Consider the following 21,701-nt stretch of genomic DNA (forward strand, 5'->3'; position numbering starts at 1 on the left):
AAAAGCTTCAGATGTTGTAAGTGGTTGCTAGGCAACATTACAAGATCATAATATCTGATATAGATTAGAATCTTCCGGTGAGCAAGAAGCTACGTGCCAATTCTGGTTGCTCAGTTCCTTATCATGTAGGAGGAGTTCAGAGGCAAATATACAGAGATTCCTGACCCAGTTTGCTATAAAGCACATTGTGTTGATAACATATTTTATTCTCAGGGAAACTGTTGTCAGTCAGCTCTACAGTTATCCAGAAATGATTTTGGTCTAATGAGCTAACAAAAGAACACAGAATTAGTAACTTTGACATGCAGACTGTTACACAATCATTAACCATAATAACGCAGGTAACACAGATTCTAACAGCATAAACTCCAAGCACAGTAGTGCAGCCACAGTGAATCGTGTGAACATATTAAAGCTCTAAAACAATCACCTTTCACCTCGCAATATCACTGTCTGGTCTCGCTGCACAGCATGTCTTTGTAATTTCCTGCTAGAGTGAAGGTGACACATGCCTACGCATCAGTGAACTGTAAGAGTAATCCACTCTTTTATTAAATGTCCAGTTACAATATGTGTGTTTGTAGGCTACTGTTAATATCTTCATGGGGTTTCTATTATTTGGTTACAGACTGACAGTTAGTAATAACAGTGAACATAGTTCTTATGTTAACAAACCAAGTCACCTGATTATTTGGAAAGTTCCACACATATAAATATTATGGTTCCACAGAGGTTTTTGGCCTCTACCTAGCATGTTTCTCTAAAATGAAAACATCAGTCACCAGGGGTCACTGCTTTCTCTAATACTCTTCGTTCTGACTACAGATAAACAGAAACTGTCTTTCCCGTTATTGAGGGCTCCAAGCTCAGACTTTCAAATTATTAACAATACGACTCCAAACATGAGACGGTCAAGGAGTGAATCTGTTCTCCATCCACATGTGCTGGTCACATGACATACTGACATGGCACGTGGAGACCTTACATTCTGTTTGTAAGTACAACATGAAGAAGAAATCTGGAGATTGTATCTGAGCAAAGAAAAGAAGAGCAACCTGACACTAAAATAAACCACTCAAAAATAACAAACACAAAAACATTTTAATGATTGTGAGGACAGTTTTACAAGTTTTACACCTAAACTTATCACATTTAGACATTTTCTCCTTTCCCACGTGGAGCTATCTGAGGGGGATACATATTTATAAAGTTTGGCATCTGTTCTGTTTTCTTTCATCTCTTGATCATCTCTGAGAGATGAATGGGCACCGCAGCAGGAGCCTGGTGATATTTGATTAAAAATACTTGCAGTTTTCCTTAAAAAAAGAAAGGGGACAAAACACAAATGGTATCTACTTAGTATGTAGATACCATTTGAATAAATATTCATGGAAGTGAGATTTCACTGGGAGGACAGTGGACCAGTTTCATTCTGTTGATATTCATCAAGTGAACTTATAAGACTTTAAATCCACCTATAATCTCTTGGTGTGGGCTGTTCAGTGTTTTGAAAACATCACCTTTTAAAGAAGGGAGTCTTTTAAAAAGGAGAGAGAAAAAGCAGCTGAGCAACCCACGGTACCATATCAACGTAAGGCGTGCAGTAGAGTGAAGAACAGGAATTATCCTCCATAAATATGTCATAGAGAACAGTTCAGACAAGATGCTGGAGTTCCACAGTTACAGTTCCTCTCCTCTTCCCAGGTGCTTTACCTTTAGTCACTTCCTTTGGTGCTTTGAACAATAGCAACGATTATAAGACTCAGAATGATGAGTCCTGCTACCACCGCAACTGCAATAAGCACCACTTTCATCTTCTTGTTCTCCCATCTTTTCTGTGTCTTCACCTGGGTGGATGTCTTTTCAAACTTTTTACTCTGCGGAAAACAAAATTAAAAGGTTAAAGATTTTGTTCTTGTATAATTACATTTCTAAATGTCTAATAGCTGTGATCACAAAGATAAAACCCAGAACTGACACGCTCATGCCACTTCCAAGTAAACGTATCATGTAAACAAATCCAGAGGAAGTCCTCGTATCTTTAGGTCAAACGAGTCACAGACTGAAGGTCAGCGTGTTTTTCATTAAACAGGAAAGTACAAGCAAAATGGAGATTTCGATATAACTGCAGCAATCAGTGCTTTCTTATTCAAACCTGTTAATGTTAAATCCACAGAGATTTGCTTTATGTCTCAGCTTTTGATTTTTTAGCTTCTTTCATCTTGTTTTCTCTTTAGGGCCCACATATTTCTGGTTCAGTTTGATCATATTTTTTCATCAGACAGGCATACATGAAGTGGGATAAATGATTTTTCGGGGTGTTTTTATTCTATTAGTTCTCTTGAACTGGATAGATTACATTAACTATATTATAACCCACGATTTAAAGTTGCCTCCAGGTGTCACCTTTTGGCAGATTCTTTTTCCTGTGTTGTGGTCTGAGTGCAATGCAAATGATCTGGTGCTGAGTAGGGTGGTAGTAATGTCAGTGAGCAAAGCTGTGTAAATTAAAGCTCTGGACTGAAGAGTTTTAATGTTTTTGATTTAGCTGATCCCAGTTTTGTCAAACTTGCTTACTTCTGTCTGGGGTAAGCCTGTTCCTTTTTTGTATCAGTGAGATCCTCTGTAAGAATGTATGAGTGCAGCTGTAGGATTTAGGCATTTTCTTTGAAACACATAAGAACTGAACCTTGTTTTTTCACAGTCTACGATATTCAAAAGTAGCTCAGTGTGCTTCTTGAACTTCAATCTGCCTGTCTGCTTTTTTAGTTCTCCCTCTGGCTCCTCACCAGTGTCATGTAACGCAGCCAATGGGGCAATGTGGGAATGATGCAACCTCGCTGTTGACCCCTGGAAGGATATTCATACCCAGGGAAACCAGCTTGCTTCATTCATCTTAAGAAACAATAGGAAATACCTTTCTAAATATAGCACCATAAAACAGAATCAGGATGTAAATCGCACATTTGCTTTCCTCTCCAGCTCCACCTAAAGCATATTTATAGACATCAATGTGACATGTCTTAGTATTAATCCAAAGGTGCTTGTGGAGAGGGGATCTGTGTGCCATTTGCCCCAGTTATTCACCTTCAAAATAAAAGCCAAAGACTTTTACAAGGAACATGTAGGCAAAATAGAGCTGTGCTAAGAGATGATGCTTTTCCACTTGGACGGTGTACCTCTTCCAGCAGCAGATCAGCCCTGTCTTCAAGCTCATTGAGTTTGCCAGATCTTTCTTCAGCTTTGTTCATGTTTTCCAGCATGATGACTTTCACCCCCTCCACTTCCTTCTGGGTCTTCTGCAGGCGGCTTTTCCCGTTCTCCTGTCCAATCAAAACACACAGTTTGATTAAAACTAAACCAACCCAACCTCCTAGGACCCTCACAGGAATTATGTGCTCACATTATTTAAACTTTCTCATGGTGAGATAATGACAGATGTCAGTTGACACACAAGCTGTGATGCTCTTTGTGTTTTTGGATAAACAGAGGATCTCAGTGAGCATGCCCACAGTGACTGTGGAAGTCATCTGTGTAGCCAAAAAATGCAGGTCAGCGCACATCCTTATGTCACAACTAAGATCAAATTTAAAAAAAAAGAAAAGAAGAAAGTCACAAGATTGGATTTCTAATTTGGATGACTCCAGTTTTTGTTCCTGTTGTGCGTCACTTTCAAATATGTGCTATCAAATTTAAGGAGACCTGTTATGCCCATTACCAAGGGTATATTTTCATTCTTTGACTCTATTAGAGTAGAGCTTCATATCATTCATGGTCAAAAATAATCCTAATTTAGCCTGTGTCTTTGTGCAGCCCCTCGTCTGCCACCAATACACAATTTTAATCTCAAGAATCTGGTTCAATTAAGGTTAAATAAATTAGATCGAGAGTTTAAGAGTTTAAAACTATACTTCTACCTTGCTGTTGCAGAAGTCACTTATCTTATAATGTCTCTGCTTAAGTTAATTAAGAGCCTCTACCATTGTAACTGTATATATGAGAGAAAGTAAGAAAAATAATAATAGGTCTCCTTTAATGGAGCTGAGACGTTTCAGTGGGCTTTTGTGGAAAGGCTTTATTAAACAGAACAAGTAGCAACACTGGATGTTTAGTTACTTCTAATTCTATTACTATATTACTTTTATTGGTGTCGTTTTTTTGCAAACAACTTTTGAAAAGAAATCGAATCAAACATTAAGCTGCCAAATTAAAAAAATGGCAACCAGCACCAACAAGATCTAGGCTGCCTGATACAGGTCAGACTGGCATCTTGTTTTATATACACAGCAGCATTCTTCTCCACCCGTCACCTGCTTTTCAAGCGTGCTTAAGCAGGGATACGTTAATTGTTAAACTGTATAGCTACAAATATATTTCTGGGAGCAACTCACAGAACAAACTAACTTACACAGTAAAGCGAACACAGTCTGACATGTTAAAACTATTAAAAAGAAAATGTGTTGCCACTCAGACTGGTACCAGCTGTTTATTAGACAACAAATGAGCAGAACAACAACAAGAGGGATGATTTTCAAGGATATTTGTCAAGTCAAATGATCCTTTACTTTCAAGGATAGTTTGACCAAAGGGCCATTGGTATCCTGACAGCTCTCTCCTTCACCTTCGTCCTCTGGGGTGTGAGAGGAAACCGACATCTCAGATACTGACAGGAACAGGAAACTGACAGACAGAGCAAAACAAATACGCCTCAGCACCTTGATTCACTTCACGCTCAGCTGTCTGTTTCTCTAAAGGCTTTCGTAGCTCTCCCATAGTGCGGTCTGCTTTTCATTGGACCTGGCTAAGAAACTTGCATCTCACCCAGCAATGGTGACAACTGATTTATGCCGGGCTTATCTCATCCTGGGCATAGCAAATAGCAGCTGAACAATGGTGTATGTTTAAAATTCAGATGGCGGTGTCTTGACACAGGAAATGCTGCCCATTCCAGTTCCCCTCCTTGCTTCCTTCCTTCCTTCCCTCACTCCCTCCCTCCTGCCTGCCCGCATTCAGGTACCTGATATTATCCCAGTAAGCCACATCATGTTATAACATGCTCAGTATGTTGTATCATGGCACTGTTTTAAGTGTTCTGCTGGTCCATAAATTGTTAGAATCTTAGATGTTTACTCTTAAAGCAGGATGTGTTAAATGAGCAGGTTTAAAAATTAAAAGAGAAGAAATATAATAAATGAAATTCATTCCATTCATTTAGTTTACATCTATCTCATTTCACACATGACCTGGTGCCTCTCTTGACTGAAAATGGGTTAGCCTCTCTTCACCTTCACATTGTTAATGTATAAATTAACGTCATGTTATCTCGCTGTACCGAGTCTCTGGATGAGTACGTTAGTTTGGGTTGTAAAAAGCTAAGCTAAGCTAAGAGAACTGAAGGTTGACCTGCCTGTTCATTAGTACCATAACAGACTATAAATGGTCACAGCGTGCTTTAGGCGTTCCTAAAAGTAAAGAAAATACAAAAGAAAGAAAGAAAACGGCAGCTCTAACAAACTTTATCTATCATTCATCTCGTGTTTTTTGTGCAAGCCATTTAAATGTCCTTTAGCTCAGAGGAGGCAGGTATTCACTTACCGAGTCCATGTTGTCTCGTGCTGTTTGCGTCGAAACTGTCACAGAGTCCGCATTTAAAAGGGGAGAGTCGACTCGACTTTGCAGTAAGAGGAACACCCAGGCTCCGCTGCTCTATCCGGACTAATGTCACAAATTAAGACAGAGAGATATTTCTCTGTTTTCTTTTATCCGTATCCTCTTTTCTGCGCTCGAGCTCACCTTACTCACTTTCACTTCTCTCTCCTGTGGCTTCACAACTTGTTTGCGCTTTAGCTGTGAGGCGTTCGAGGCATTCCCGGAAACCCCGTGTTTCTGAAAAATCATGTTACGTACAACGTCAAATGCAAAACGGTGGTGAAAAACTCCCGGATTTCCCCCGCGCTGTACCACAGTCTATGCAGCTGTATAAAGTATGCAACAAGTAGTTTATAGTTTAGACAAGAGATTTTACTTATTTTGTTTTTTATTCATTTTTACACTTAATATCCTTTATACTCATCTATATACGTATAAATGTTTTAAATACATATATTACTACAGTTATGAATGCATTGCAAATAACGATTTATATTCAAACCATGACAGCTGCATTAAATTAATTTTACGTGCTTAAGTATCAGTAAAATCTGGGGAATATTCGGCATTTCTGTGCTGCATTTGTACCAATTCACACCCAACGCAGCTCGTGGGATTTACTGTTAGTGGTGAAACAGTGGTTAGCGCTGCTTGCCTCATAGTAAGAGGCAAGAACCGCTGTCCGGCTCGGGCTTCCTTGCGTGGAGTTGTAAGTTTACTCCGGCTTTTCCCTACAGTTCAAAGACATGTATGTTTGGTTAATTAGGGATTCTAAACTGGCTGATAACTCATCATCTGTCTGATAGATGGGTGTACCCCACCCAGTGGCATCTGCGTTAGAGCCCGCGACCCTGAAGTGGTTAAGCGGTTAAGACTATAGATGGATAGATGACCAAAAACCTTTCCCGTGTTTATTGTGTCTTATTGTGCTTTATAGCTATATCCAGAGCTTATGTTACCTTTACCTTGACCTTGACAGGGGCTCTGTATATCCAGACTTGGTTTGCATGTGCACAGTTCATAACTTCATTAGCACAGATAACGATGGCTTTGTCGTTTGGATGAAACTATTCAGACACAGGAAATGCGTGTATGTGACTGTGGAGATGCAGGAAGTGGGTTCTCTTGTTTGTTATAGATGATCTATGAATGTCAGTTTTACATGAAATGGCTAAGCACACACTGAAATGTTTCAGTGTTTAGATATATGTTTCTAAGCTTTGTTTAAGCTTTGTTTGATTTCTAAAGTATTATATGTTTGTGTAAGCCAGATATGAAATTTGATGTAGAGCTGTGGAGGAGCCTGTTTTGCGTATACTCCCCTCAGTATTTTTTATGAATTTGTAGTATTGTGAACCCCCATGTGACCTGAGAAATATGCATATGACATGTTTGGCACAACAGAACCTTTATTTCATGTCAACCTATCTTATAAAAAGTATAAAAACTGCATTCTTTTTAATGTGGATTTCCAACATAGCATTTCTAAACATGGTAGTTTTCTTCAGAGAGCATAAGTTATTTCTATCTGCACGCAATAACAGAATTATTTTAAATAATAAAAAATGACAAAAGTGTTTTATACCACAACACAAACCATGATGATGTGCTTTAGCTTTGTAATAGTTAAAGCTTGTAAAATCGAGTTAAAACTGAGGGTTATCTTCAAATTAACATACAGTATAAAAACTTCAGTGATGATTTCTTGAATCAGAATCACTTTTATTGCCGGATTTGTATTCAAACAAGGAATTTGTCGCAGTGTTATGGTGCAGAAAAGAGAAAGCATCATGCCAAAAATAAAATAAATAGAGTTGAGAAAAAAGAGAAAGATTTCAAAGACTCTGGGAAAAAAACGAAAAAAACAAACAAACAAAAAGACACTAGAACAACTGCTAAGACACTTACAAATGACGTAGCCAAGTCAGGACTTGTAGTCTCAAAGAAACAATCAGCCCTGCACAGTAATGGACTTTGAGGGTGCAGACCAAGAAAAACTCCACTTCTGCCAAAGAAACACCTTCAAGTCAGACTAAAACATGTTAAGGACAACCAGGAGACAGATTATGTATACTTCCAGTATACATAATCTGTCTCCTGGTTGTCCTTAACATGTTTTAGTTTTGGTCAGATAAGATGGAACTAGAGCTCCTTGGCCACAAAGTCGCTGCTTATGTTTGGAGAAAGAAGGGAGAGGTGTTCAAAGAACAGTGTTACCCACAAAGAAACACGGTAGATGTTTATGTTGTCAGTCTTCAGTATGTCTGGAACTGAGAGTCTAATCAAACTGGAAGAAATCACGAAGAAGGACTATATATGAATGAGAATAAGTGAAGATTTCTGTAATACCCAGGTCCAGAGGTAGGGAAATGGAACAGCTGCAGCCAGGTCCAGCTGCCAGTCACAATTAAAGGTGTGGTTTGTTACTACTCAATCAATCAATCTATCAATCAATCAAGGCTTTATTCGCCATGTGCAGGTTGCCCTGCAGTGAAATAGGACCCCCCCGACCTTACACACACAACACAGACATCACATGGGGATACAGGTCGGAGATTGGTAGTGTTACAGAAAAAAAAACACTGAAATATACACTACAATGGGAAAGTACAAGAGGAAAAAAAGAGACCTCTACTCATGCTGGGCTCCTGGGAGGACAGCAGGAAACAAAAAAACTCCTCTGCACAAAAAAGCACATAAATGTCCACAGCACAACATTATGGAACATGTGACAAGCCACAGGGTCGGGTGGGGGGTGAGGAGTAATCCGAAGCAAACACAGCAGCCATCCTGCCCAGCGCTACCATTCCAGCGCGGGCTCAGACCCGCCGTGTTCCCAGGAGGGAACAAGCATCGAAGGCGTTTGGAAAGGGAGGGGGGATGAGTGTGTGCATATCAGTGTATATGTATGTGTGTGCGTGTCCAGAGTTCAGCTGAGACAGTGTCCTTCGCCCTGCTAGGCTAAGTAAACAGTCTTCCAGCCAACCCAGGTGGCCTTGCATGGAATGGGAAGGAACAGACTAAACACAGTCGTTATCAGGGTGTTTTTGTTCGGCTCCAGCCTTGCGACCGCAGCTGGCGCCGAAAGGGTCTCCGCATGAAGTGATGGTGCTTTTTACTTTAGTGCGAACAGCTCATATGAATTTCAAAGCTGTTCTAACAGTCCAACACTGGTCTCTCAATCTCCCGTTGGAGAGCCGTGAGCTTCTCCATGATGTTATCAAACTTGCGCTCTGTGATGTTGTCATTCTTGTGCTCAAAGAGCCGATTCTGAGAACTCACGACCACAGTGAGCCTCCCCAAGATGTAATCCAATTTGCGCTCAGAGATGTTATTCCAAGCGAGCCCCTCCAAGATGTAATCCAGTCTGCACTCAGAGATCTTATTCTGAGTATTCACGGCAGCCGTGCGTTCTCCAAGATCTTATCCGTGCTGCATTCAATGAGCCCATTTTGAGAAACTCACGCCTCGTCCCATCATTTCAATCCCAGCGGGCAGCCTTGTGGGGGTTTGAACAGCCGGTTCCGCTTTCTTAATTCTTCGATAAGCCAGGGCCAAGCCAGCTCTGATCAGCAAGAACCCTGTTACCATGGTTCCGAATAGGTAGATATCTTCAGCACTCAGGCTCACCCAAGCCCAAACTTCTCGTTGAGAAAGGGGTGTCAATTGCATTTAGGGACCAGTTGATCAAATCCATAATTCCTCTTTTAGGTTTTAGAGAACAGACTGTGAGAGAGTGTTCCAGGGAAAAGTAATACAAAAAACATGAGACTAGACAAGGACATAAGAGGCTAAGCAGGGAAACTAAGGGAGGGGAGGAGAGGAGAAAAGTGCGTCGTCAAGAGCAAGAGCAGTGACTCTTGGTCAAAAGGTCAGTACCCAAAACTGAAGGCATAGGCAAAGCTAAAAACAAAATCAACCAGTAAGAGGAAGTGTTACCTAACCCTATGTGAAACAAAATGTGAAAAGAAGAAAAAAAGACGTGGTTTCCCTAACTCACCAAAGCACAAGAGGAAAAACTGTACAAAAATAAATAGGCAGTTCACTCCTTCTGGTTCAGTGATAGTTACAATAGTTACATGGTGGGTAGATGGCGTTATTGACAGGAACACAGTATACAAAACTAAGTTTCGCTCAGGAAAACACAGAGAACAAGCAAAGGTTTGGAAAATCACCAGAGGCACCTGAACGCAGCAGTACTGTTTATCTCCTTTATATCTTTTGTGCTGTGTTAAACTGTGAAGGACTGCTTGATAAACAAACTAATATGCTGCTGTATTCAGTGAGAGCCTGGCAGTGTGTGGCTCTTCCTGTCTGAACTTGTCAACCGTGTTGTGATGTGATAAGCAGATAATGCAGAACTCTGTGACATTGGGTCGCTTAAGGGTGTTGCCTTCTTGTGGGCTCTGAAAGCGTTTAAAACGTCCTCCTCATGTGAAATATGTGTAATATCCATGTCATATCCCCAAAGGGATGAGTCTGTGCCATATTAAAAAGGCCGTTCTTTGTGGTACTTTTTGCTGCTTCCTGCAGTGGAATTGTTTCTTGTAATTTATGGGTTTATTTTTTTTTTAAACTAAACAATGGCACATGTCTTTCAGCATAAATGTGATGTAGATACACACTAGGTTTTTGTTATGATATGTGTTGGATCACTCAGAGACTAAAGCCTCTCTTTTTTCTGAAGAAGTCATCATCAAACAGGTTTTTAACCAAGACTGCTTCCGTGTATGTCTGTGTGATGTGCATATGATAGGGAGCTGATGAGCAGACAACACTGCTCTATTGTTGCTTAGCTGTGTCACTCGGTGAGCAATTAGAATTCTTTCCCACAGCGTTTGATTCAACAAGCATGAGACCCCTGCCTGAGACCAGCAGACCATATTAATTTGCAGTGTGCAACAAGCTTTGATGGGAAAAAAAAAATACACATTATAATTTACATATTTGCAATCATATCTGCATAGTATATGTGTGTGTGTGTTTAACTTAATCTTATTAAAATCTGTGGAGATACAAACCAAATTTTTCTGCACCGTATAATAACAATAAAGATACATGCTACATACATTCTATTTGTGTCCTGTGAGGGTGTGAAAATTAGAGGAAAGTAAAGAAATATCAGAAATGGGAAGTAAGGCCTTCCATGCGTGCAAAACATGAAAGGGGTAAATTTTCTTCATCGTGTGATTTTGGCATAAGCGCAATTTTATTTGCATCATCAAACTTTGACAAACCACACATGTATGCGGTCAAATGGCTTAATAGTGAAAAAGGAACTAAGAAAGTGAATAAATTTCTTTTAACCCTTGGAAGATTTTGGAAACACGTATTAGTTCCATGATTCATAAATGATCAAGTGATGTTTGACTAAACCTTAGCTTGCTTAGCTTTTAGCTTTGCTTGCTTAGCTTAGCTCGCCTAGCTTGAGTGTGTGAGTAGAACCACAGGCCTGTTCACACCTGCACTTTCTTCTGTTTCACTTGCAGGTTATGTTCGTTCTCACTTCTTGTTCTCTGTTATTTTTGGCAGCTGTTAGGTTTAGGTTTGGCTCCAAAAGTATTTAATTATGTTTAGGAAAACATGTGGTTTTGGTTCAAATGAGATAATTTGGTTGTAAGACGAGAACTGCTCCGCGTACCTCCCAGGGCTACTTCCTTGTTTCCCTGAGCGGAGGTAGCTGGGTTTAAACAGCAGTATTTGATGGTCTGTAATGACAAAAATACAATAACATTAGGTAATCATTAACAACTGGAATGGGCATGAATGGAATATATGAGCACCTGGGGCCTTGTTTTCCGTCAACAAAGGTTTAATGAGTGACAAATGTAAATACAGTTAATCGGGAAAAAATACAGCAAACAATCTGGTCCTGTCACAGTTTCTGTTTACACTGTGAGTGAAGATAAATGTGTGAAAAAAGAATCTCCTGTGTTAAAATCAGTGGTTTGGAGTTGACAAACTTAAAGCTCTATTACTTTATTAGCAATAAATACTACTATTATTATCTCTAATACTACTACTACTACTACTAATAATAATAATAATAATAATAATAACTATTACTAATATTACAGTACTATTTAAGAGTTAGTACCACGAAATTTGCCTCTCCACTCCTCCATCACTGTGTTATACTTTCGCTTTCAGTTTCAGCTGTCTGTAGAATGATATTGTTGTGTTTAAATTTCATGTAATTGTTTCAGGCAGTGTTTTATGTGAGAGTAGTCTTATAGCACAATGATGGATTTTTAAAGTTTACAGTAGTATATTGTGCAGTTTCACAATATACTATACTTTACCAAACCATACAGTATGTTCTTGTGTGGTGTTGTGTACTGTAGTGCAGTAAAAAAAAAAATCATCTACTTCAGTACTATGAAGTACTATGACACTACGATAGAGTGTATTACATAAAAATAGTAATATAAAGATATTTAAATATTAAACATAAACAACATGAGGCTGCACTCATCATAAATTAATTTTACTAGCACATCATCTGTATGACAGTATAATTATCACTGTGTATCTCATCAGCACCGTCTACGTATTGAACATTATGGTGGGTCACAGTTTTTGGTGACACAGACCAGGCCAACAAAAGGCTTGCTGTGGGGAAAAAGCTTCACAAATACAAAGGTTGCATTCAGGATACTGACCACCCTCCCTTCACATTACTGGCTGAGGTTCATGCATAGATGGCAGAGTCACATTCACATGACAGTCCCGGCTGATTTCCCATTAGTAACAAATGAGCTTTGTGTTCCAGAGCTGTTGTCGCAAAGCTTAATTAGGTCTTTTGTCATGGGGATAACTATATTGCTTTACTAACCACATGTGGGCAAAACAGCACTTTCACAGTGAACGGAAACACAGGCTCAGTTGAGAAACTATTAAGTCAACATCAGAGTCCAGCCTGTTACAACCTGCTGTCTATCTCGTTTGAATACACTTTGGAATGTTTGAAATGATTGATTTTTTCTTTTTACTTTGGGAAGAGAATCCAATAAAATCATTTAAAGATACGGAGGATTTACAATTTTTATTGTTGTGACCAGTGTGTTTCCTTTGCCTGTTTTTGCATTTTATTTTGCAGTTTCTTTGACAAAATGCACACAGAATACACCTTAAAGCCTGTAAAACAACACAACAATATGTGGTTATACAGACCTTGTTGCTGTAGAAAAACATTGATCAGTGAAGGCTCTCTGGCGACCAGCCTTACCAGATGGGTCTAGTTTGTAGCATACACCCTTTTTTAATCACTTAAACTCCATAACCCAATGTTGCATCATAGTTTAGCTTTTTTTGTTTTTTGCTTTGCTCTACACATTAGCAAAGCCTGCGATTAGACAAACAGAGAGCAAAAGTGTGCCAAAATGTGGCACAACAACCTTCATAATGTTATCAAGACCTGATCTTCACTTAACAACAAGGAAAATTCTGCGGGAATCCCCTCTGATCTACTTAATCAAGAGTCAGATCATTTGGACTCTCAGTCTCCATCTGCTGGCAAATCAGCAATTTCTCTATTACAGTCAGCCTGTATGAACACAGAAGGAGTCACAGAGAAAGGAGATTATAAACGGGCAATTAACTTTTAGAACCTTTTGCAGCATTTCTATACATATAAGTGACATTATGTTGAAATAGATATTTAGGTTGGTTTTTTTTACCACTTTCAAGATAAAGTGGTGCAGATTTTCAGTCTAAAATGACAGAACTGCAACTTTGAGAGCCAATTGGTTGACGTGGGCCTATGTAGAGGCCATAAATGATCCAGGTGGATGGTTTGAAGAGCCTAGTAGCATTGGCAGTGTGAAAACAGACAAAAGCCTCGTTTCTGTTTGCTTGATTTAGAGATTTGAAACTTTCGGTCTCATCTGTTCAAGTCCAAAAATCTCAGATCACATCTCAGTATAAACAGCGGGTTTATTATGTTATTTTAAGTTGACCAGTGTGAAAAATCGGTGTAATGGAGAAGGCACTATGCTAATGCTGAGGTAATCTTTCAGTCATCACCCAAAACATCTGTGTGCAATGCTTCTCTTGTAGTCCGTCATGTTGACCTATTAAGTGCAAACATCTGCCCTCATACCCAACCAGATGGCAGATTGCTTCCCCCTTCCTGAACCTTGTTGAGCCCAAGGTTTGTTCCTGTTAAAAGGGAGTTTTTCTTGCCATTGTCACCAGTTTTTTTTTGCTAGGAGGGTGTCTGATTGCTGTGGTTTTTACTGCGTCTTTACCTTACAATATGAAGCACCTTGAGGCGACTGTTGCTGTGATTTGGCGCCGTATAAATAAAATTGAATTGAATCTTAAGTGAGGATTACAAGGTGTGCAACATAGTACATCTTTAAAATGTTACAGATGCTTATTCTTCAGATTCTGCTGTTGATTGTGGTCTGTTTATCAAATGAAAGAACCAAAGTATTATGCTAACGTGTGTGGTGTTTTAGTGACCTCCACAGTGAAAGTTTTCTTTCAGAGCCACTGAGTGTATGGTGCAAACAACCGACTCTTGAGTGCCCTCTGCTGCTTAAATGGAAGCAGGACGTGCCTGCACAAAGCTGAGGATGGCACTGCACACACGTTTTATTACAGTATCACTTACACTATCTTCCTACTCAATGAGACATAATTTATTTATCTTAAACACAGATCGCTTTTATTTTTCTCCTTAAAGTTACATATTTGTCTTCAAGTCCATATGCAGTCTATGTTTTTGACACAAGCATAATTTTATTGCTAAAACCACGACAGTGTGATTAGGAGATGATACCACCCCCCGCAAATTAACAGATGTAGGATCAGAGAGACTCATGCAGTGATGTTGGATTATGATCTAAATGTGTGTTCAGGGCTTGGAGGTGGGGCTGGCTATGGGAGTCACAGGAGCACTGATGGGGATGACCAGCAGCTAGCAGAATGATGATGATGAGGACAATCACTATGATGGCCACAATCAGCTGGATGTTCTTACACCTGTAAGAGCTTTCGACTTTTTTCAGAAAGAGAAACAAGACAGGCCGCTGAAGAAACACACTGTTCTACATGTCTGCTAACAACATACTCCAAACACACAAGACTAATTATTAGCTTCATTCTTTAAAAATACCTGCATCAACTACTATTGAAAATAACTAAACTCCTAAAAACACATTTAGTGGAATGAGGAAACAAAACAACTTTATAACACAAGAAAAGCAAAATCCACTGTTTACTGGCTTTAGAATGTTTGGGTCTTTTTAAACTTTACTTTTTAGACAAAAAGTTTACTTTTTACTTTGCCACCTTTTTTACGCGTTTTACACACACACACACACACACACACACACACACACACACACACACACACACACACAGCTATTACCCATTTCTTGTTTTTAAACTTAAGATAAATTAATAAATATATCATTCAAGATAATAAATTAATCTTGAATGAAGATTGATGATGTGACTACGTCCACAGTAGCCCGGACAGATTTGAAAATGGCGTTTTGTCTGAAAACGCTCCACGTCCACACTAGCGTTTTCAGGCGTTTTCACAGAACGGCTGAAAACGCTTGCGTTCCAGTACTGCGCATGCGTGAAACGCAAGAAGATTCGACCTGCCTCATTTCTGTCTGCCGCTTCTTTACTTTCCGGCTCTTTGAAACGTCGCGGCAAAATGTTGAGGAAAAGCACCGAGTTTTTTAAATGGACTAACAATGAGATGGAGTTGTTGCTGCGAGTAACACAAAAGTACAAAGTTGCAAAAGCGAGTGAGAGTTAAAGAATTTGCAGAAAAGCTATCTGAAGCATGTACAGACTGATATTAATCTTTAATAGGGCTGTCAAAATTCAGAGCAAACAAAACAACTGCTGTATAATGCCCTCCGCTATCTTAGTTTAATTGGTCACATGACTGCATCATATGACTAACATGCGTCATCATTTTAGAAAGTCTGTGTTTTTGCTGTCCACACTGCCACGCAAAAGCACCGTTTCCAAATGTATCCGTTTTCGAGAGTGTTTTCAAAACGAATAGTTATGTCTATAACTTCTGTTCCCTGAAGGAGAGGAACGAGGTACAACACATAAGTATGGGATATCACGCCCTCGCGTGTCCTGGCTGAAGAAACCTTTATTCACGCCTTTAAGGCAGATGACATGTGATGACACGCGCACGGCCCCGCCTGCACATATAGCCGCTGTCATCACAGTCATCCCTCAGTTCGATAGCCGCTCTTCACCGAGCCAAACTGCTCAGTGAGGCCACCTTGTGTTGTACCTCGTTCCTCTCCTTCAGGGAACAGAAGTTATAGACATAACTATTCGTTCCCTTTCAGTCGATTCACTCGGTACAACACATAAGTATGGGACATATATACACGCCCCACAGAGCAGCCACCGAACCGGAATCGGACCACCACATCCTTAGTGAGTGGTAGACCGAGCAGAAAGGACAGCATGAGCCACCGAAGGGGCTGTAACGTCCAACCGATAAAACCGCACAAAAGTGTGCGGTGATGCCCAAATAGCTGCCGCACAAATATCAGCTACAGGCACCCTTTTAAAAAGAGCCCATGAGGTTGCCATCCCCCTGGTGGAATGAGCTCTCACCCCGTGGGGCAAAGCAAGACCTCTGGTGCCGTATGCCAGTGAGATAGCTTCTATAATCCAGTGGGACAGCCTCTGTTTCGACAGAGCTCTACCTCTATTTGGATTAGCGAAGCAGACAAACAGCTGGTCACATAAACGCACATTCTGAGTGCGCTCAATGTAGGTGCGTAGCACACGCACTGGACAAAGAGAATGCATCCTCCTCTGCTCCTCAGATGCAAAAGGAGGGGAGCAAAAGCTCAGCAACTCAAACTCCATTGAGCTATAAGATGCAGGCATGATCTTGGGAAAATAGGCAGCATTTGGACGCAATACGACCTTGTGGCCATCAGGAGAGAACTATGTGCAGGAGGAATGCACAGACAGCGCATGAAGGTCACCCACTCGCTTTGCTGAAGCCAAAGTGAGAAGTAATGCAGTCTTATATGAAAGAAATTTCATATCCACAGACTCAATGGGTTCAAATGGGGGCTACAAAAGGCCTCCAGCACCAAAGACAAGTCCCAAGCAGGGACACTGGACTTAAGCACGGGCCTCAGCCGGCAAACTCCTTTCAGAAAACGTATGGCGAGGGGATGTGCACCTGGTGTCACCCCGTCAAAGCCAATATGACAAGCAGATATAGCTGCTAAATAAACCTTAATTGTCGAAAATGAAAGGCCCTTATCCAGCAGCTCCTGCAGGAATGTCAAAACATCCACAATAGAGCACTGAAATGGGAGAGTGTGGCGGTCCTGGCACCATTGCTCGAAGGCTCGCCATTTGTAAGCGTACAAGCCTCTAGTAGATGAGGCCCTAGCGCTCTGAATTGTCGCTATCACACTAGGTGGCAAACCCTTAGCAATCAAGTTTAACCTCTCAGCAGGTAAGCATGAAGGCGCCACAGATCTGGGCGCGGATGAAACACTTCTCCTCACGCCTGAGAGAGGAGATCCCTGTGGAGAGGGAGCTGCCAAGGACTCGCTGCTAGCAGGCTGATTATCTCTGCATACCATGACCTTGTGGGCCACCAAGGGGCCACTAGAATCAGAGAGAGGGAATGCAACGCAGTCTCTCTAGAACTGGAGATATCATTTCCACTGGGGAAAATGCATACAGGAGCACGTCTGGCCATTGGTGCGCGTCCAAGCCCAAGGGTGCATCGTGGTCGATTATGGAGAAGAACAGGGGGCAGTGAGTATTTACCCTGGAAGCAAAAAGATCTATTTGCGCCTTGCCAAATAGATCCCAAAACTGAGCCACTATTAAAGGGTGTAACCTCCATTCTCTCACCAGAGGACCCCCCCTGGAGATAAGGTCCGGCCCCAGGTTCAGACGGAAATACTTTAGAGCTAAGAACACTGCTAACAGCTCTAAGTGGTTGATGTGCAGCTGGCGCTGGGCTGCGGACCAGATCCCTCTCACTGATGCACACTCGCACAGCGCTCTCCACTCTCTTAGGGAAGCATCTGTGGACACCATTGCGAAACAACACCCTCCCAATCCGAGAGCCCTGATGCAGCAGCCCGGGCTCCCTCCAAGGACGGAGAGCTAGTATGCAAGACGCGGTCACCGGCAGCCTCCTCCGGAGGTGACGCGATGCACACAAACGGTGAGAGAGAGTCCAGCGTTGAAACGCTCTCATTTTTAACAGTCCAAGTGGCACTACGGCGATCATAGATGCCATCATGCCCAACAAGCTTAATATCGTCTGGAAACGCAGACGTCTGAATGTGTGACAGAACCAGCGACAGCTGTGTCTCCGCCTGCTCTCTGGAGCAAGCTACGAGAGCCCAGTCGTCTAGGTAGGCTAACATACGGATGCCTCTCTCTCTGAGGGGCGCTAGCGCTGCCTCGGCACATTTCGTAAAGGTGCGAGGAGCGAGCGACAGCCCGAACGGCAGCACTAGGTATTCGTAGGCTACGCCCTCGAATGCAAACCTCAGAAACTGCCTGTGTTTCGGGTGCATAACCACATGAAAATAAGCATCTGTTAGATCGATTGTTGCAAACCAATCTCCCGGGCCGACTGCATTAAAGAGCTGTCTGAGTGTTAGCATCTTGAACCTGTACGTTCGTAGATACGTGTTCAAGACTCGCAGGTCGAGGATGGGACGAAGCCCTCCCCCTCTTTTTCGGAACAACAAAATAACGGCTGTACCAACCTTTGTCTGTCTCCGAAGTGGGGACCACTCGTATCGCTCTTTTCTGCAATAGCGCCTTTATTTCCTCTCTGAGTATCATGGCCGCCTCGGTGTTGACAGTCGTTTTTTTTTTTTTTTTGTTTTTTTTAAAACTTTATTTAACAAACAATGAGTATACAACATACGAACAGATGAAGTATACAAAACAACAGAACATGAACACAAAAAGCCAAGGGTAAAAGAAAAAGGTAACAATTATAAGAATACACGCAAAAATTCACATACATATATTGTTTTGAGAGCCTTTTTGTTGGTGGAGTCTGATATTGATTGTATGTACATTTCCACATCCTTAAAATAATGACAGAAATATGGTGTTTTGTTAGTAAACTTACATTTATGGATAAAAAATTTAGCTAAAAGTATTAACAAATTTATCATAAAAAAGCATTTATCATACTTCTTGGGGAACTTAAAGAAACAGAATAAAACATTTTCCCATCGTAAAGAAAACTCCCTTAAAATATGGACAATAACAAACCTGCTAAATTCCTTCCAGAATCTCTGTGTAAAAGAACAGTACCAAAAAAGATGTGTCACAGTTTCTGGATGATCCCCACAGAAAGTACAATTAGTATTTATGTCCCTTTTAAATTTTACCATGTAGTGACTGGCTGGATAACATTTATGTAGAATTTTAAATGAGACTTCTTTCACCTTATTTACAATCAAATATTTATGGGGGACCATCCAGACTGTCTTCCACTTGATATCTGGAACAAAGCGGTTCCAATAAGATATTATATATGGGAGAGAGACGATATCTTCTTGGAATAAACTACGTATTCTCTTATTGCTGTTACCAAGTTCCTGTGAAAAGCAGATTTTTCCTATTGGTGACTCAGCTGGATCAGGGAGAGTGACTGAGGTAGATATTGAGCTGTCAGTGTTTTTATATAACATTAAAGTCCCTAAGGGTATGGCACCAAGCACCACTGAGAATTCCTGAACACTGATTGGAAAATTATATAGTGCAATAAAGTCGTCGTAAGTAAGTAGTTGTCCCTCTTTACTAACCAGCTGAGCCACCAATAGGATCCCATTTTGGATCCAAGTTTCCAGGAAAAGTGATTTATTTTTATATAAAATATCTCTGTTGTTCCAGATAAGGTATTTGTGAGGTGAGAAGTTGTGTTTATAAATGAGGGTCCACGCTAAGAGGACCTGCTTATGGAAGGATGAAAGCTTTACAGGGAGTTTCTCAACATTGTACGGTGTTGACAGTCGTGTTTAGACTCTTTGGAAACGAGGCGGTTTGACCCGGAACTGCAACCGGTAACCCATGGCAACGGTTCGCAGCACCCACGGAGAGGGGGCGCAAGCGCGCCACTGAGGGAAGTGAGCAGCCAGCCGGCTGACCTGCAGCACCGTCGGCGGGGCGTTGTCGCCCCCCCGTGTGTGTGCAGGGGACTGCATCACCTGCCTGACCTGGCTCATTCTGCCTGCAGGCTGAGCATTTGTGATTGTTTGGACCAGGGATATCACTATATTTGGCAGAGTCATCCTTTCCAAAGCTGAAGGTATCTCTAAATTAATTTACCCATGTCATTCTCTTTATATTTCTCCCCAAAATATTAGGAAAGCCAACTCAATTATTTTTCAATTCCTGTGGAAAAACAAAACCCACCATATTAAGAGATCACAGTTGGTTAAAGATTATGAGAAGGGTGGTGTCAGAGCCTTAGACTTTGAATCAATGATTGGAACTTTTAAGATCAACTGGCTCAGAGCTTGCTTATCTCAGTCTGATTCCATGTGGTTTCATATACCCAGATCTTTATTTAAGGAACTAGGAGGAATTGATTTTCTATTAAGATGTGACTTTGAGACTAGTAAAATACCTGTTACACTCTCTAATTTTCACAAACAGATTCTTCATTTTTGGAAAATGATGTTTACACACAACTTTTCTCCTCACATGTCGACCCTATGGAACAATAGAGTGATAACTGCTAACAAAAAGACATTATTTATCAGGAACTGGTTTGAGAGTGGTATCTTGTTTGTAACTGACTTGCTGGATTTGAGTGGTGCTTTACTGGATTACGTGTCTTTCTCGAAGAGACACGACTTTATTTGTCCATTAAAAGAATACAGAAAAGTTTGCTGTGCTATCCCTTTGGCCCTAAGGCAGCTGATACGCAACACAATGCTACATTCTGAGGTCAATCCAGCGCTGCCAAACTTAAAAATTGGTAACTGCATCCTAAATGATAGTAAATGTAACAATAAATTTATCAGTGTGATTTTTAAATCTATTCTTTTCCAGGGGTTTAACTCAGGTAGATATTTGCAGGCCCTTCATGGGGATCAGTCACTCATGGAAAAGGCGTTCTCAAAATTCATTAAGTGGCCTGTCTCCCCAAAAGTAAAAGAAACTCATTTCAAGATAATTAATAATATATATCCTGTGTCTGAATTCTTAAAGAGGAGGTTTAAATTTGAGGTTAATCAATGTGCATTTTGTGATTCAGCCTGTGAAACATTACACCATTTGTTTTTCTCATGTCCTGCATCAGCTGCCTTTTGGTTAGAACTACACAGCTGGTTATCCCTCAAGATCAACGATATTCCCCAGTTTAATATTTCTGATATTATTTTCTATATGGCTAAACAACATCCATCCGTCTCTACTGTGATTAACATTGTCATCCTGTTAGGTAAATACCATATACATTGTTGTAAATGGAGGAATAGAAAACCATCCTTTACATGGTTCATCAATGACTTTAAACATTATTTCATGTCACTTAAAAAACTGAAGTCAAGCAGATTTGCCACAATCTATGATGACATTTCCCATTTGCTACTGTTTTGATCATTACCTCTATTGTGTATCAACCTGTGCTCTTTTTTTTTTTTTTTTTTAAATTCTTCCCCGTTAATACTGTGGATTTTTTGTCTAGCCCCCTCCCCCCATATCCTTGCTGTTAGTTTTGTTGTATTGACTGTGTTCTTTTTTTTTTATCCTCCACGAGAGTTCATTTGCACTATATTGTGTTATGTTGTTTGTGACTGTATTGTTTCATTTGTTAATAAAAGAAGAAGAAAAAAAATAATAATTTGTGATTGTTTGAGAATAAACAACACTCTTTATTGATTGTAACATGGAAACATGTACATTCATACATTTTGTTGGAGGCACCTTTTCTGGGGCACAACAATGAATAACAGAGGGAACACTCGATGTGGTCACCTGAACATTTAACACACCTGAACAGGGAGTTACCTGAGGCATTTTGTGTGCAGGGGTTTTGTGCT

General features: G+C 40.6%; 1 protein-coding gene across 1 annotated transcript; it reads right to left on the bottom strand.

Moving 5' to 3' along the window:
* Nucleotides 1-1,082: 1,082 nt before the first annotated feature.
* On the bottom strand, nt 1,083-5,878 carry vamp5 (vesicle-associated membrane protein 5). Its single transcript, XM_084947212.1, has 3 exons — nt 5,596-5,878; nt 3,180-3,323; nt 1,083-1,877 (listed from the first exon to the last, which is right to left on the bottom strand). The coding sequence occupies exons 1-3, from the start codon at nt 5,602-5,604 to the stop codon at nt 1,716-1,718; spliced, it is 315 nt and encodes a 104-aa protein (XP_084803338.1). The 5' UTR covers nt 5,605-5,878; the 3' UTR covers nt 1,083-1,715.
* Nucleotides 5,879-21,701: the final 15,823 nt, after the last annotated feature.

This window comes from Perissodus microlepis, chromosome 12 (genome assembly GCF_051167445.1).
Source record: "Perissodus microlepis isolate ML-2025 ecotype Zambia chromosome 12, ASM5116744v1, whole genome shotgun sequence".
In the NCBI taxonomy this organism is placed as follows: domain Eukaryota; kingdom Metazoa; phylum Chordata; class Actinopteri; order Cichliformes; family Cichlidae; genus Perissodus; species Perissodus microlepis.